We start from the raw sequence: 18,048 nt of genomic DNA, 5'->3' as shown, positions 1-18,048 counted from the left end.
ATTTATAACTGTCTAGGTCCGGAGCTGCACGTCGCCCGGGCAACAGGGACGCAGACTGTGGGTGGTTCCCCACCTCCCAGAACTGACGCGTAGGTTGTATGCGATAGCTCGATGGTCAGGTAGCCGGGCGTCATTACAGTGCGACCCGCTCCCGGACACCGGACACCATGGAATTCATTAATTGTATGCATATCTTTAGGCCTTGATGATGGGGCAATAAATAGCTCCGAAACGTCGGTGATACTTTCACATTCCTGTGTAGCGTTGGTTATTTGGACAGAGTGCCGCCTGATTAGATATATATATATATACATATATACTGTACATACACACACACACATATACAGATATATATAAATATATATATATACAATATGGTGAGATACTGAGACAGCGCTCAATCCCATTAGTTTCTGAGTATATGCAGTTAGTCTCTGTAGATATGGATAATATAGTCCACTATAGTCCCATTTTTTTGTGGTGGCTGCTGTATGTTCTCCAGGAGAATCAATTGTTGTGTGATCCAGGAAGGTTTATGGAAAACAAAAGGTGAGAATAAGCGCCTATATAGTGTAGTATAATATGAAATATACAGCACACTCTATTTATAATTGGCATGCGTACCGTAATGACCCAGAGCAACAGGCAATAATTATGAGTCCTTATTTGGGCTTCACCAAAGTAGTCCTCTTATATTCCCCAAACGTAGCTTGTTACATCCTCCAAATATGGGATTTAAGGGGAAAGAGGACACTTCTCATAGTGTAGAAAGTTTAAAAATTTTTAATCAAAAATACACACAACACACAAAGAAATGAAGAATTACATTAATAAAGATTCAAATAGGCTTATCTGATAGTAGCTGGTTTCAGAGTTAGGAATACATCCACAGTCCTCAACGCGTTTCATCCTTATTGCAAATGTAGCTGGACTTCTTCGGGAGGATTCACACACATTAGTCTAAAATACTGTCTTATATACCCTTAGATACACTTACTAGTGTCTACTACAGGTGTTTCCGTTTTTTCCGGTGATTGCCGCCATTTTGTAGGTTATCGCGCATGCGCGGGATTGATATCATACTCGCGATTTTCCAGGAGATGTATACCTCCATGCGTGAGTTGCGGCGCCATCTTATGTTTCCCCACGCATGCGCGAAACACTCTAACATCTCGTGGGTCTCTAAGATAAATGAAGCACCACGCGTGACTCGCGGTGCCATTTTGTGTTTCCCGCGCATGCGCGGTAAACACTACGCCGGAGACCTGCTCTTTTAATGCAGTATAAGAAGTTGTTATGAGCGATGCTGTTACAATCACCTATAACAAATTTTGTCCTTGAGTTATGGCTGATTTTCATATTAGGCTAAAACATTTATCACTTATTCCAAACAGTGATGAAGCTTGTACATTCAAAAAATGTCCCGCCTATAGTGGCCATTTTGTTGGAGTACCTTTTAACATTATAACAGCAATCGCCCTATAGTTTAAAACACACATTGGCATAAATACATTGACCATAATACATATATAGCAGCATATTTTTTTAAAAACACTAGCAGCAAGAAGGAGTTAAAAAATAAATATAAATAGACTAAAATGAGGATGTATAAAAAGGAGGATACATTAAAAGTGCAAAACAGATCAGTGCATTTACATTAAAACGCATGTAATGCGAGCATCATAAAAAATAGAGTTATAAATATCACTTAGTATTACAGATGTGCAAAAATAAGATTTATAAAAATGGTGCAATCTCATATGTCTCATTCAGACCAAATGGGGCCATTGTGTTCAGAGTATAGATCCAATACATTTCACGCTGTGACAACTTCTTTTCCCTATCTCCGCCCCTATCCCCCAGTGAGACACATTCTATAGCTTTATACTTTAAACCAGTGGGGTCTGCATTGTGATATTTGCAAAAATGTTTGGGGACGGAGTGGTTGTCAACCCTATTTCTTATTCCTCGTATATGTTCTTGGATTCTCAATTTCACATTTCTTTTTGTCTTGCCTACATATTTCAAATGACAAGGACATTCAATTACATATATAACCCAGTTGCTCATGCAATTCATCTAACTCTTGATTTTAAAAGAAGATGTGTTATCATGATTGGAGAAGTGGCTGTTATTGGTATTCACAAACTTACAGATATTACAATTATTGCATTTAAAAAAAACCTTTGTTTGCCTAATCCATTGTGGGGGTTTGGTTTCTATTGTTTTTAGATTGCTGGGAGCAAGAGAATTTTTTAGATTTTTTGCTTTCCTAAAAGCCAGTAATGGTTTGTCCGGGAGTACTTTTCCAAGGATTTGATCAGTTTTTAGTATATTCCAATGTTTAATAAATATTTTTCGTATTTCTTTTTCTTTGCTATTATATTGAGTGACAAAAATTGGGTTGTTTTTGGTTGTAGTCCTAGGTCTGTAGACCAAAAGATCTTCCCGTTTGATACTGGCCGCTCTTTCTGTAGCTTGGCATACAATTTCTTCTGGATATCCCCTTTCCCGAAAACCGTTGGAATAGATGTCCGCTTGTTCTTTAAAAGTCTCCATCGATGTACAGTTTCTTCGTAAACGTCAAAATTGGGAGAATGGTATATTCGTTTTCCAACTATTTTTGTGTCCACTTTTAAAATGTACATAACTGTTGGTGTCAACCGATTTTATGTAGTTACGACTCTTGATTCCACAATTGTCGCTGGTTAAAATTAAATCCAGGTACTCGATTTCATGTTCATTAAATTTATGTGTAAAACATAAATTATATTCATTTACTTTAATATACTCCATAAAAGACATAAAATCGGCTTCTGTGCCATCCCAGATAATTAAAATATCGTCTATGTACCTGGCATACAGAATAATTTGTTTTTTAAAAAGAGGGTTTCCATAAATATATTTACGCTCCCAGCTTCCCATATGGAGATTGGCGAAGCTGGGAGCAAAAACGGTGCCCAATGCTGTACCTTCGTGTTGTTTGTTTTAAACTATAGGGCGATTGCTGTTATAATGTTAAAAGGTACTCCAACAAAATGGCCACTATAGGCGGGACATTTTTTGAATGTACAAGCTTCATCACTGTTTGGAATAAGTGATAAATGTTTTAGCCTAATATGAAAATCAGCCATAACTCAAGGACAAAATTTGTTATAGGTGATTGTAACAGCATCGCTCATAACAACTTCTTATACTGCATTAAAAGAGCAGGTCTCCGGCGTAGTGTTTACCGCGCATGCGCGGGAAACACAAAATGGCACCGCGAGTCACGCGTGGTGCTTCATTTATCTTAGAGACCCACGAGATGTTAGAGTGTTTCGCGCATGCGCGGGGAAACATAAGATGGCGCCGTGACTCACGCATGGAGGTATACATCTCCTGGAAAATCGCAAGTGTGATATCAATCCCGCGCATGCGAGATAACCTACAAAATGGAGGCAATCACCGGAAAAAACGGAAACACCTATAGTAGACACTAGTAAGTGTATCTAAGGGTATATAAGACAGTATTTTAGACTAATGTGTGTGAATCCTCCTGAAGAAGTCCAGCTACATTTGCAATAAGGACGAAACACGTTGAGGACTGTGGATGTATTCCTAACTCTGAAACCAGCTACTATCAGATAAGCCTATTTGAATCTTTATTAATGTAATTCTTTATTTCTTTGTGTGTTGTGTGTATTTTTGATTAAAATTTTTTAAACTTACTACACTATGAGAAGTGTCCTCTTTCCCCTTAAATCCCATATTTGGAGGATGTAACAAGCTACGTTTGGGGAATATAAGAGGACTACTTTGGTGAAGCCCGAATAAGGACTCATAATTATTGCCTGTTGCTCTGGGTCATTACGGTACGCATGCCAATTATAAATAGAGTGTGCTGTATATTTCATATAATACTACACTATATAGGCGCTTGTTCTCACCTTTTGTTTTCCATATATATATATATTATATATACATATATACTGTACATACACACACACATATATATATATATATATATATATACATACATACATATATATTATAGAGGTCCAGGTCCGCGCTAGCTGTATAATGGATGGTGAGATGTAAATATGCACCACGTATGCAAAAATTATATAAGGGCATAAGGATTTCAATTGTATATATCAAAGCTGTTTATTATATTATAATCTCTGTTAAGGTTGGAGACGCACTATATATTCAAGCGCTCTTAGGACCTCATTCAGAGCCGGACGCTATTAGCGCTCGCTCGTTCAGAAAAAAGGAGTGGCTATTCAAATGAACCGTTCGCTCTTTGCGGTCTGTTCACGCCTCTAGGTCTGAACGAGCGAACAAAACATGCGGTCGTTTTTTGGAAAACTACGCCCCCTGGCTGCTCGCATCCTACGTCATGTCCGCTATTTATTAGATTAATCGAGTACATCGACCAGCGTATGAACTGCTCGATATTCTTGTGGTTGGTTTTTTCTACCGCAATCTTGCCAGCAGTTCTGACTATAAAATAACCCAGTGACGTGGTCAATGACGCTGCTGTATTAATTATGCACACCCTTAAAACGCCCGTTTTGACCTTTAAGCACGCCTGCGTTTGGATCTCCACTCCCCGTTTTCAAGCACCTTCCCCTGTTACCATCCACATACGCCTCCTCCTGTCACTCAAAATAGCAGGCATTCGCTATTTAGCGAACAAATGAATTTCGGCCGCACTGACTGGTTTGCGCATGCGTATTACGATCCGTACGCATGCGCAGTTGGGCAAACATCGCTCGGAATGAACGAGCGGCCGCTTACGAGCGGCTCTGAATCAGGCCCTTAGTCCTGTAGTCAGTCATCTTCTTTCTTTCTTATGACGGAGGCTTCACGTTTGATGCCGGGAATTTGGATTCAGAGCGCTTGCATATGTATTGACTGTACCTGTTGTATTTAATTGTCTTTGCGCTAATTGTGATAGATCAAAGCGTCTAATTTACTTTTTGTTGCAATAAAAAATTTTTTTGCTTTGGAACCACAATGAAAGTCTGGAAAGCAATTATTTCTGTTTAGTGATATTGGGGTATTCATAACTGCCACTACAAGAATTGAAAAAACTTTTATTCTGTTTTATTTACTTATTTTACATCAGGGACCCAGTGCTGATTGGGGCCAGCTATAGACTATTATTGGTCTGTTCCAGTGGCGTATCTATAATGAGTGCAGGATGTGCTCACCTTGCACCAATGTTTAATACATCTCTGGAGTCTCGTTTTGGCAGTGGTGGAGCTGCACAAATCACATGTGCATTAGAAAAATCATTGCGAAAAATCACGGGCGACATGTTTTCGGAGACCTACACATGCGCAGTACACACTGGCAGACTGCCATCATCTACTAATCAACACCACCTACTAGAGAGGAAGGGGGCCTCCACAGAGACTGCCCATTCCTCTCTTAATCCACTTCTGGCTGGCTCCCTGACACTGATTTCTTTCAATCCTGCCACTTACTGTTTTCTGTGGCCCCATCTCTTCCTTCCCCGTCTCTCAGTCACTGATGATGCTGTAAATAATGCACCTAATAGCCATAGGAGACGTCATGACGTCTCTTACATAGTGCCCATGGGGGGAGCCAGAAGCTGGAGTTCAGGAGAGAACTCCAGCCTCCGGCTACCGCTGCGCTGCATGGAAGGAGCCTGGCACCCGCTGGTAATAAAACCTTACCAGCAGGCTTCCGGCAAATGACGCTTCCTGGCGGGTGCAGCGGCGCTGTCAGATGCAGGGGCTATGGGCCTCTAATCCGGCACCTGGTGCACATGCACCTCCAGCTCCCCTGACATTGCGGGGTTCCACGCCGTAGCTATTAAATTATTCTGTATATTTCCTGCACTGTAAATCCTTGTGTAACGCGTGGTAACCCATAGATTCTGCGTAAATGAGGAATCAATGTGTTTGTCTGCACGTTAATCCAAGAGGGTGCACTTTAGCGCAGACTTGTGCACCCTTGGTAACACCTTCCAGGAATGCCCACTGGAATCCATGCACCATTCTGCATCTATATGCATTAAAAACCGTGACACATGTGCAGTACTTAAAACATCAGCCAACTGCATTCATCAGGTCCTAGGTGGCATATTTTGAAACATAGGGGGTCATTCAGACCCACTCGCAAGCGGCAGTACGCTCACAAGTGGGTTGATGTTCCCCACTGCACATGCGCACGACGGAGAGAGCTCCGTCGTGCGCATGCGCGAGACCCGGCGAGCGAAGGACTTTCCATCGCTCCGGGTCTCGCACCAAAGGGGGCGTGCTGTCGATGTTGATTGACAGCACGCCCCCTTTGGTGGGCGTTCCGGGGGCGTGCCTGCCAGACGGAGGCGTTCCTATGGGAACGCCTACCATCTGAAGCCGGCCCCACTGACATCACTAGTGATGTCAGTGGGAGTGATTTTGGCTCTGATAGAGCCAAAATCACTCCTGGCCTTGCGGTTGAGAAACCCGACCACAGGGTTTCACTCGCAAGTCCGATGGTCGCGATGGTCAAGACCATCGCGACCATCTTGTTGGACGCACGTATATGCTGTGGGTGGTGACCCACAGCTATATGAGCGTCCAGGAGGACGCTCCATTTTAATGGAGGTGGGCCCTGATTCAGAGCGAGCGGTCTGGTCAGAGCGTCCGGCTCTGAATCAGGGCCATAGAGTGTAGTATGCAATGCCTCCATTAATGCTTCTTAGCTGTAGCATTCTACCTAACCAAGATGGCCACTGTTTGGTCTTTTGCGCATGCGTAGCACCTCTTTCATTGTGTTTGTGTGCCACAGTGGGACATATACACGTTCTACTTACTGTAGCTTCAGAGACCCTGCTGCTACATTATTCTGCATATTGACTTGTATATACTCGTATCCTGCATATACGTGCTCCACTACCAACATACTGGATGGTGCTCAGTATGTTCCACGTTGACCAACGTCGGAAGACCGGCACCCGGCATCCCGATCGAGCGGATGCCGGGCGATGCAGCTTAGAGCCGCGGGGGGGAGGGTTAGGTTTAGGGCTCCCCGGGGGGACTTAGGGTTAGGCACCTGTCATTTGCAATCTATATACATACTGTACACCAGACTACACCCACTTCCCAGCATTCCTCATGGTCCTAGGGACCGTCACTGAAGATCTAGGCTTTCACATGCAAGTTAGGAAGTGTCTACAAACATTAGGCATATCCAATGCAATAACATCACAGCACTCCCCCCCCCCCGGCAGATTAGGGTTAGGCTAGGGGGAGGGAGGGTTAGGCACCCCCCGTGGGACTTAGGTTTAGGCAGCAGGGAAGGGGGGTTAGGTTTCGGCACTTAGAGGGAGGATTAAGGTTAGGCTCTGGGGGGGAAAGTTAGGGTTAGACACCCTAAAGGAGGGTTAGGGTTAGGGGGTAGATTAGGTTAGTCAATACTTACGTAGAGACGATCGGGATTTCTTCCTCTTTCAGCCACGCGCTGTCGGGATTTGAACCGCCGGCAAGGGGTCCAGCGGTTATTCATACCGATTCCCCAGTAACTACTACTACTACACTTCAATAGACACTGCCTTGACAAAGAGAGTCCTTCTCGAAATGCGTTGGAAGCAGGTAACAGGAATGCTATTATTGACTGCAGAGTAACTATTGCCAAAGTCTTGCAGCATGTGGACCCAGTCAGAAGTTCTGGAACCTCAATATTTAATATCTACAGGCCTTCCTGTCAATAGACATCTGGTAATCCTCCAATTTTATCTTGTGATGTAATGCATATCACACAATGTTTTTCCATATGTATCTTTTTATATATACTACAAAAATCATTCCTTCAAATTAGAGATGAGCGGTTCGGATTCCTTGAAATCCAAGCCACTTCGACCTTCTGGTATCCGAGGCGATCCGACCCGCAGCTCGGATCTCACTGTCTGCCTTGGATCCCTATCCAAGTCAAAACCTCAAAATCCTGCAGTCAGATCTCGCGGTATTGGCTCGGGTGCCAATTTCAAAAGTCCCATTGAAATCAATGGGCTGAACACTGATTGGCTGAGAGAGCCATCTGTCACGGTTCTCAGCCACTTAGCGCTTCCCCATAGACTTCAATGGGGAAGACGCATGCAAGATGGCGGCCCCCCACCGCAATGAGGACACCGCTGCTTGCACTGTCGACACACCTGCAGTGCCGAAACTGCCAGCACCCCAGCACTGCCGACCCCGCCGGCGCCCCCATACTGAGGACCCCTGCACTGCCAACACCACTGCCACTCCCATACTGTGCACAGCGCTGGCACCCTTACACTGAGAACTCTGCCGGCATTCCTACACTGCCAACACTGCTAGCACCCCCACACTGAGAACACTACTGGCACTCTTGCACTGCCAACACCGCCAGCCCTCCTGCAGTGAGGACACCGCCGCCACCCCCACACTGCAGACACCGCTGGCACCCCAGCACTGAGAACACCGCCGGCACCCCCACACTGCCGGCACCCCCACACTTAGGACACCGCTGGCACTACTGCACTGCTGACACCCACGCACTGAGAACACTACCGCCACTCCCGCACTGCCGACACCGCCAGCAGTCCCACACTGAGGACACCGCTGTCACCCTGGCACGGCTAACACCACCGGCACCCCTGGCAGAGAGAACAATGCTGGCACCCTCTGTCACAGTTAGTGCACCATTGGTCTATCCAACCTGCACTGTATCTGACCGATACTGTATTTGACCTGCACTGTACCCAACCTGCACTGTATCCTACCGGCACTGTATCCAACACGCACTATAACCTGCACTGTATCCGACTGCCACTGTATCCAACACGCACTATAACCTGCACTGTATCTGACCCACAGGTATGCAATGCAGTTTTTATGGTTGGGGAGATTTTGGGGAACTGCTCAACAAAAATGCTGATTGATCTGGGCTTTCCATGGGCACAGAGTGCCAGTCATCAGTGGCCCAGGGCCCCAGGAGGGAGGTACAGATTGGACACCGAGAATAGGCATGTGCTGGGTGCAGGGGCGTATTAAGAGAGGAGGGGGCCCATGTTCACTCTCCGTCTGGGGCCCCCTCCTCTCTCACCGGAGGCCGCGGCGCAGTGACAGGTTCAGTAGACTCTGGGCATGTGCAGGACGCGGCAGACATTTTCCTGGCAATTTTCCTACTGCGCATGCGCAGAATGCTGGGAAACTGCCCGCGGTGGCCATTTTCCAGGTGTTTTGTGTAGCACCTCTCCAGCCGACATGGGAGTTCGTAGAGGTAAGTATTAGAAAGAATGGGTGCAGGGTGTGAGGTGTGGGCCCCCTGGGACCCAGGGGCCCATGTGCACCGCACACCCTGCACCCATTATAAATACACCCCTGGCTGGGTGCATGTGCACTTGTGTAGGGGTATCCACGTCTGCTGTTGCTACTTTACACATGGATAAGGGTTTTTTTTCCTTGCTGTTTGTTAACTACTACTACTTTAGAGCAATGATATTCCACACACAATTCTTAATACATTTCTGGATTGTCTTCTATTGAAAGTACTTGTGAGTTGGTTCGAATGGTTATTGCTAATACATTACTAATTTGCAAAACATTTTTAAACAGAAATAACTGCCGTGTGTTTGTGCCGCTGCACAGTTGCTTAGCCAGTCAGTCTTTGGCCTATGTTGGTGAATAATATTGTGAGCTGTGAGGTGGTAAGATTGAGTGGAAATGACTGGAAATTAATGTTATTGAGGTTAATAATACTCTAGGAACAAAAAAAGGCTCAAATTTATGTGATTTTAGCTTTTTTTGTACACGACGTTCTGCAAAACCAAAACCAGACGACGAATTAGAACCAAAACCAGTAAAAATGGTACTTCACACATCTTTACTTCAAATACCATATTTACCAATGAAGTATAACAGAGACCATATAAGTTCAAGATAAGTAGCATATATATTTGTTTACCTTTACCTCTTCATGTATTTCACACATTTGGTGATTATTGGGACTAGCGCATCTTTGTTTCTTTATATTTGTATAGACCAATAAACCTGACACTTTAAGCACCTGGACTGTTTGGTGTATCTGCAATTCTGCTGGTGTTGCTATTTAACTCTGTATACCACCACCAAATATCACACACGTATCAACAGCATATCAATGTGGATATACTGGGAAAAACCAGTTAGAGTCCTCCTTTAGAAGTGTTGCCATTAAATGATTTATGCATTAAATCTTTTTATGTAGATTTAAAATGATCTTTGTATTGTACAGCGTTCACTTAAATGCTCTCTGCATTGTTTGTAAGTCACTAGAATGCTTTCTGTATTGTGTATCAGTCACTATAATGCCAACTGTATAGCCTAAGGAACAAATAATCCCCTTTACATAATTTACTTAAACTGGGCTGTGGTGAGAGGGATTGTTTGGTGGAATCAGCTTCTTCCGAGGAAGGCTGGAGTGAAACCTGTGTGTTCTGCACCAGCAGTGTAGGTATGGAATTCCAGGGTTTCACATTTACACAGACCCAGCTGGAATAATCACTGGAGCACAGGAAGGGTTTAAAACTCTCATGTACCTGATGCTCATTGCCCTGATCCTGAGTAGCAGCCAGGAAGTAGAGACACAGTGTTGTAGTGCCAGGGTTCAAGGGTTGTGCTGGGAGGGCATTCCCAAATTGTGGCTGCAAGCCACTGCTGACTGATTAGCACAAGGAGTGCTGAGACTTTTATGTTTGTCTGTTTATTTCATGTTATGTGCCTGTATGTGTGCAGGCCTGAACTCACATATGCTAAGGTGCAGTGTTTGCTGCTATTAAAAAGCCACTGCTTTACCAAAAATACCTGCCTGTCTGGAATCCTCATTTCAAGTATCCGATTTACAGGGCATACAGTGCCAGATAAAATGCCTGTTAGATCAAGTTAGGGATGCCTAACCCTAACCCCCCTAGTGCCTAACCCTAACCTCCCCCCAGGGGTGCCTAAACCTAACCCCCCCTCCCCGCACCCTAAGCCTAACCCTGCAAGGGGTGTGCCTAACCCTAACCTCTCCCTAGTGGCACCTAACCCTAACCCCCCCTTCCCCTAGCCTAACCCTAAACCTCCCCTGGGGGTGCCTGACCCTAAGTCCCCCCGGGGTGCCCTAAACCTAACCCACCCTCCCCGCGGCTAAGAGGATGGGCGCCCCGGATTTACCTCATTCGGGCCGTGTCATCCTGGATTCCGGCGTCGGGAATTATGATAGGCGTTGGTATCTCGACGCCTGTCATGAATCCCTAGCTGGGATTATGACCACCGGTCACCTTGTGGCCGCCAGTCACATAACTACATACTGTCTATATTATGCCCAAATAACATCCAGAATGTACAGGGGTATCTGTGTGTTACTGGACATTCCATTGTTTTTGCTGAACTATTGTGTTTTATGTTAAAATGTGATCAGAAGTATGGGGTGTGGTTATATCTATATGTATGTACCTGGAACAGTTGTCATTAATTGTAAATGTACATCTTTGGTCATGTGTAATATTGGAAAGGGTGCACAGTACATTCTTATTGCACACTGTGTATGCCTTACCGTTTCAGTTTTGGGTCCTTAGTAGCAGGTTGCTGGATCAGAGAATGAGAAACTTCAGGACAGTCACTGCATGACAAAATAGAATTAGTAATAAGCCTGTATCTCATCGAGAAGGCATATAAATACAAAGAAGACATCTGACAATGCGGATAAACCTAGTAATGGCTGAAGTGTTTCCTGGGTGTGTGCTTATTATACATAATCAAACTTATCTAAGAAGTAAACACATGGAGACAGTAAATAGAATTAAAAATGTCAGCTATTTATTTAAAGAAATTTATTTTTAAAAGATTGTATGGTGGCAAGAAAGGACGGCCCCTAAACAGTGCAGCCAAACAATGCAAACTAACAACCAAACACTGCATTGCGGGCGGCATCTTCCCAGTGGATGCAAAAACCAATTACTAGTGTACTAAGCACAAACTTTCGATTCTCCCAATCCCAACCAAAGATGGCCATACTGCTACCGTATTTCTCCACAATTGCTAGAAGGTGAGTGAACACAATGCACCAAGGCTGATGATAAGCTGTATTTTCATGCCAAAAACAATAGCTTACAACAAACAAGGCACTAGGAAAGGGTGGGCGGGAAACATTTTCTTCAGGAAAAAGGCCTAAAGCCTACTATCCCAAGTTTAAGCAAAAACCACACCCCTAGCTGTCCGACAGGTTAGCTCACAGGTTCTCAAACTCAGTCCTCAGGACCCCAAACAGGGTATGTTTTCTCCTCACAGAATCACAAGTGAAATAATTAGCTCCATCTGTAGATTTATTAAAACGAGTCAGTGAGTAATGACTACACCTGTGCACCTGCTGGGTTACCTGGAAAACGTGAACTGTATTGGGTACTGAGGGCCGAACCACTGGGTTAGCTGAACTGCATGTGATCACTACCCAAGCCAGCCCCCAGCCTTCTGGTTTAAGCCACTTCCGGCACATCTGAGCCCTCCATTATTCTTCTTATATAACTAATAACTATCATATGTGGCCAATGTCTGTGAACCTGGGATAAAAATGTTTGTATAGTTTTGTATTGTCATGCCATGTCATGCAGAGCTAAATAGAGGCCTGTGCTATCATCATTTTGCCCTGGTATATCCAGTTCCATTACATGGGGAGGTAACCAATTAGCCCTGAACATAGTTCGGGCGCTAATGGATAGCCGCGATTGATGAAAAATGGGGTATATCGCAGTTTTTTGCCAATGTTTTTTTTCACCCTATCCTATTATTTTGTTCGAAATAATAGGCTAATTCTCCCGAAAACACATAGGAACCGCGATAATCTCGTGTTTTCACCATTTCACCATTTAGGTGGTACATTATTGTATGATTAACTCTTATGCTGTGTACACACTAGATGATATGTCGTCCGATCCGGCGGATCAAACGACATAACGGGCACATCGGCCAGTGTGTACCTGCTATGTCGCTGACAATGCATGCTCTCACGCGTCGTCAGCGTCATTGCCTGGCGGACCTGGATGCAGAATGCAGCATGGCCCCCGCTGTGGCTCTGTTGTATGCACTTGCCGATAACGTACAGTATAAGACACACTTAACAGAAGGAAGGATATTTATCAGTAGTGCTGGAGGAGTGAAATAAGTACCTTCCTTTCTCTGTATGCAGATTCTTGGATGTAGCAGATGGAGGCCTGTGGGTGATACAGAGCACAAGTCAGATATTACAGGGGACAGCAGAAAATACAATAACATCATGATGAGCTAACTGTAAATTGTACAATCAAAGCCTTTAAATAGAAGATAATCACATGCACTTCTTAGTTAGGATTTAAACTAAAAACTCTAATCATTGTGGATGGATACAAACCATGTTTGCAGACATTCTGGCAGCCCATCCGGGAGGGGGCAGCCAGGTCGGACAAGCAGGGGACGTGTGATGCGATAGAGGGGGGACTGGCCAGGGGTACTACCCGGTAATGGGGGTGGGGGCGTGGCCACATAATTGCATCATTTTGGCCCCGCCCCCACTACACAAAGCCGATATTTTTGGCATTGTGAAGCAGGGGGCGGGGTCATGATGACGCGATTCATCGCCCCCCCTCCCGCTGCGGGGGTTTGTGTGTTATTTGCAAGGGGTCTGGAGGGATCGGCGGCTGGCCGAGAGGCTTGACTGCTTTTTCGGGGGGGCAGGAGCATCACCCGATTTTTGAGAGGCTCCCACCCAAATTGGGAGAGTATGCAGGTATGATACAAACACTGTTTTTTACAACCGCTGTGGGCATCTTACCCGGATACTCTTCAAAACCTACATTGCTAAACCAGTGGTTCATATTTCCACATGTGGAAATTGTGTATTCATCAAGCTCACTTGTGAGTGATACTGTACACCACTCTGAGATATAGTACAGTATCTGTTTACATGGCAGCTTGTGCAAGAGGGGGATCTATTCAGATCCATCCTGCTATGTTTACTTACCTCCGGCGTCTCTGGCAGTCACTGACTCCCTCCTGTGCTTTTCTGCAGGCAGGAGCTTGTGCTGCAGGAGTGCGGGGGGAGGTTAGGAGAAGCGGCGGGCATGCGGTGGGAGGTGGTTTGGATGGTCAGAGTCCGGCTGCGGATTGAGGTGGGGGGTCGGCTACAGAAACCAGCGGGTGCGAGGGGAGGGGGACTGGCACCTACTCTGGCAGTATTGACACTGGCAGCCACACAGGGGGAGGGGGCTGCACTGGCATCGGTAGCTGTGAGGGGAGGAGAGGCCAGCAATGACACCGGCAGGCGCAGAGGGAAGGTGCTGCACTGGCACCAGCAGTCGTGGGGGTGGGGGGACCGGCACTGACACTGGCAGGGGGAGGAATCCAGGAATGCCCCTCACTTCAAAAAGCTGTCTCCGCAAAAGGAGCAGTATTTTGGCAGTGAATATTCTGTAAGGAAGGAATAATGAATTAGATTTTTTTTACAATTAATTCGCTTACAATTGAAAACTAAGGCCCTCATTCAGAGCCGTACGCTCTGAGCAGAGCACACGCTCTGAATTAGGGCCGGGCTCCATTTTCATGGAGCGTCCTCCTGGACGCTCGTATAGCTGTGGGTCACCACCCACAGGCTATACGAGCGTGCTTTGTGATGGCCGCGATGGTCGAGACCATCGCGACCATCGAAATTGCGAGCCGGAGCCTGCGGTTGAGGTTTTCAACCGCAAGCTCCGGAGTGATTTTGGCTCTATCAGAGCCAAAATCACTCCCACTGACATCACTAGTGATGTCAGTGGGCCGGCTTCTGACGGGAGGCGTTCCCGTGGGAACGCCCCCGTCAGGGAGGCACGCCCCCGGCACGCCCACCAAAGGGGGCGTGCTGTCAATCAACATTGACAGCACGCCCCCTTTGATCGGACACAACGAGCGAAGGACTTTCCTTCGCTCGTCGCGCCTGGCGCATGCGCACGACGGAGCTCCCTCCGTCGTGCGCATGCTCAGTCCATAACATCGACCCACTTGCGAGCGGACAGCCGCTCGCGAGTGGGTCTGAATCAGGCCCTAAATCATCTCAAGTGGAAACTATTTCATGATGAATAGGTCCCCTAGTATGGATGAAATGATTTCATTTCTCTGTATCTATGGCTTTATTTACACTATTTAAATGTCAGTTCAGTATGTGTATATTCCTAAGTAACAACTGAAGGCCCCCATACATCAGAGATGGATTGCAGCAATCGTGCAATTTGCAATCGATTGTATATAAAAATCTTTCCCTTTTTCAATCGATTTCAGATTGCAGAATAGCCACAATCGATTGAAAAAGGGAAAGATTTTTATACACAATCGATTGCAAATTGCACGATTGCTGCAATCCATCTATGATGTATGGGGGCCTTAATCCTCCTCCCAAAACTCACTTAGGGGCCTGTGAGCCTGATTCAGTAAGGATCACTGATGCGGTTGTGGCTGCAATCGTATACGCAGGTCTGCTGCTAAAGTATGCTAATCACAGAGCACTCGCACGGACAACATGCATATGCCCACTTCTCGCACATCCGTAAACCCTTGCAATCCAGCCTAAACATCGGTAACATTGAAGCCATTCTGCAGAGTTCAGCAGCATCATTTTTGAAATTCACGATGTAGCCTAATAACAGATCTCAGAGACTTAGGACCACATTCAGAGTCGGTCGTTGCGGCCGCATGGTCGTACGCCACCGATGTTCGCTAAACTGCGCATGTGTAAATTTCGCAATGCGCGTGCGCAAACTAGCTATTGCAATCAGAAATTGCTCTCTCCTTCAACTTGGCCAGGTTGCTATTTTTTGTGACAGGATAAGGCGTTTGTGGGTGGTAACAGGGGAAGGTGCTTGTGAATGGGGGAGTAGAGATCCGAACGCAGGCGTGCCTGACTATGCAAACGGAGTTTTATGGGAGTGCATAATTAACTAAGTAGTGTCATGGCACGTGACAAGGGAAGTTTTTTCACTGACTTGATCGTAGTGCTTAAGAGAGGGTATTAATGATACTGGATCAGAACCTCTATACACTCCTGCCTATACCTTCTAATATCCTGCCTATACCTTCTAAGGATGACGCTAATTTGCGTACGCAGTCATACAGTAAATAAAGACTTAAGACCTGGAATCTATGGTTCCAAAGCACAAGTATTAATCAAAAAAAGTACAGTCAGTTACACGCTATTGATCCAGACACAATTCGGCGCAAAGGAATTATACAGACCCAATACCCAGTATACATACGCAGCGCTTCCGGACCAGATGTTAGGCATCAGCAAGAAACCAATCGTCTATCAGCATTCAGCACAAAGACTAAAGACCCAGTGTTGGAGCACACATATTTATACCCCCCAGGAATAGACAACACAATAGAGAAGTTTGTTGCTGATGTTATTGGTTCCTAAGGGGGATACATCTGTTACAGCGCATTTAACAGGCTGATTCAAATAGACACAACCCAGCCTCCAACAACTGCGGGTCCCTAGATTCCCGTCACATGCAACATCCTAGCAGTTATTCATATCATATACATTTTGTTGCTTGAAGTCTCTGCGGTCCATAAGTTGAGAATGCATGATGCGATCTCCCCACCGATAATACCGGAATACTGTGGAAAGAGTACGCATCAGTACAAAACCAAACACGGCTTACTTAGCATGTATAAAACCTTAGTTACCAAACAATCTTTATTTCATAGCATTTATACTTAATGAACAAACTTAAATCTTATACCTTAAAGCTTATGGAACCTTGTATGTGAATATGTAATGTGTGAGTATACGGGTTTGATATAAAGACGCTAGTTAACTGGGGACAGATGCGTGCGTATTTAGCTACTAAACAGCGTTTTCATATAGGATCTTATGCATTCGCTAATATGCAACTAGTTAACAGCGCAATTGTGAGTATGAGAAACGGTGAAAGATGCAATCACATGATACTATTAGTAATATCGCCATATGTACTTAAATGTGAGTTTCTCTAAAATGGCGCTTGGGTGGCCATTCGCAAAATGGCATCTTGCGATCTCATTTCCAAGATGGCGTCTTGCAGTCAGTCGCAAGATGGCATTGCCGCGATTCAATTTTAAACTGATCTTGTCTCAGCCAATTATCCAGCTTCGACAGTATGGTCAACCTTAAGCTCTACGACCAGCTCCGATGATTCCCGATGGTCTCGATTAATCCTTATATGCCCGGAGATGACATGTAATGCGAACAAAAAGGGGGCGTATTTTTAGTCTTACAGCCGCATCCTCCCTTCGCTCGTCCAGCTAACGATCTCATCATAACGACGCAACTTGCGAGCGCTTCATTTGCATATCCGGCCCCTTTTACCTTACAACAGTGCAGCCGCAACGACCGACTCTGAATGAGGTCCTTAATGTCTATCGCCTTTGATTCTGCTGCACCCTCACTGACTGATCTGTGGCGGGGGAGTGGAATGATTCTGAATTTTACTTTTGAGGTGTGCAAATGGCAATAAAACACAATGGAGTTAGTAATAAATGGAGCAATGTGGAATGAATGATTTTGTATTTAGTAACATCATTAGTATTCATTTCATTTTGCAATTTTGTGTCCATCTAAAGCAACAATTTGTAAGGTGTTCACCCCAATTATCCAGCTTTGACAGTCCACCCTTTGATAGCAAACAACATGCTATCAAAATCTACGCTTTGAATTTAATTTAGGCTTACATTTACATATTATTTAGTGTTATTATGGGATGGTACAAGGTGGTTCTTAGTCCATCAATAATGTGTCTCTGAGTGGGGACATAAAACTACTATTATACGCATACCGTGGATCTTGGAAGATCATGTGAAAGGTGTGGGGATACACCAGTCCTATAAAGGCAGTCTTGAAGGGGAATTGAGACTTTACATTATCTGAGGTGTTTTTAAAAATAACATTTCAATAATACATTCTATGCATGTCTAAATATAATACATTAAATGATGGTATTTCCTAGTTCAGGGTTGTAATGCAGTTCTATATTTACCTCGGTATTCATATTGTCATTTCTGACCACCATCATAGTTTCGTTCTTTC

General features: G+C 45.0%; 1 protein-coding gene across 5 annotated transcripts in view; it reads right to left on the bottom strand.

Annotated features, from left to right (window-relative positions):
• Nucleotides 1–18,048, bottom strand: part of LOC148473161 (transcription elongation factor A protein 3-like) — an 87,274-nt gene that overhangs the window by 49,648 nt on the left and 19,578 nt on the right. For all 5 annotated transcript variants that reach the window (XM_088459971.1, XM_088459973.1, XM_088459972.1 and 2 more), the window contains 2 exons: nucleotides 13,145–13,189; nucleotides 11,536–11,601 (listed from right to left, as the gene is read on the bottom strand). In XM_088459971.1, coding sequence (XP_088316097.1) covers nucleotides 11,536–11,601; nucleotides 13,145–13,189 — 111 coding nt within the window. The remainder of the gene's footprint in view (nucleotides 1–11,535; nucleotides 11,602–13,144; nucleotides 13,190–18,048) is intronic.

This window comes from Taudactylus pleione, unplaced genomic scaffold (genome assembly GCF_031769625.1).
Source record: "Taudactylus pleione unplaced genomic scaffold, aTauple2 ptg000959l, whole genome shotgun sequence".
NCBI lineage: Eukaryota > Metazoa > Chordata > Amphibia > Anura > Myobatrachidae > Taudactylus > Taudactylus pleione.
Note: the sequence above shows the minus strand (reverse complement) of the source record. Positions and strands in the feature narration are given on the sequence as shown.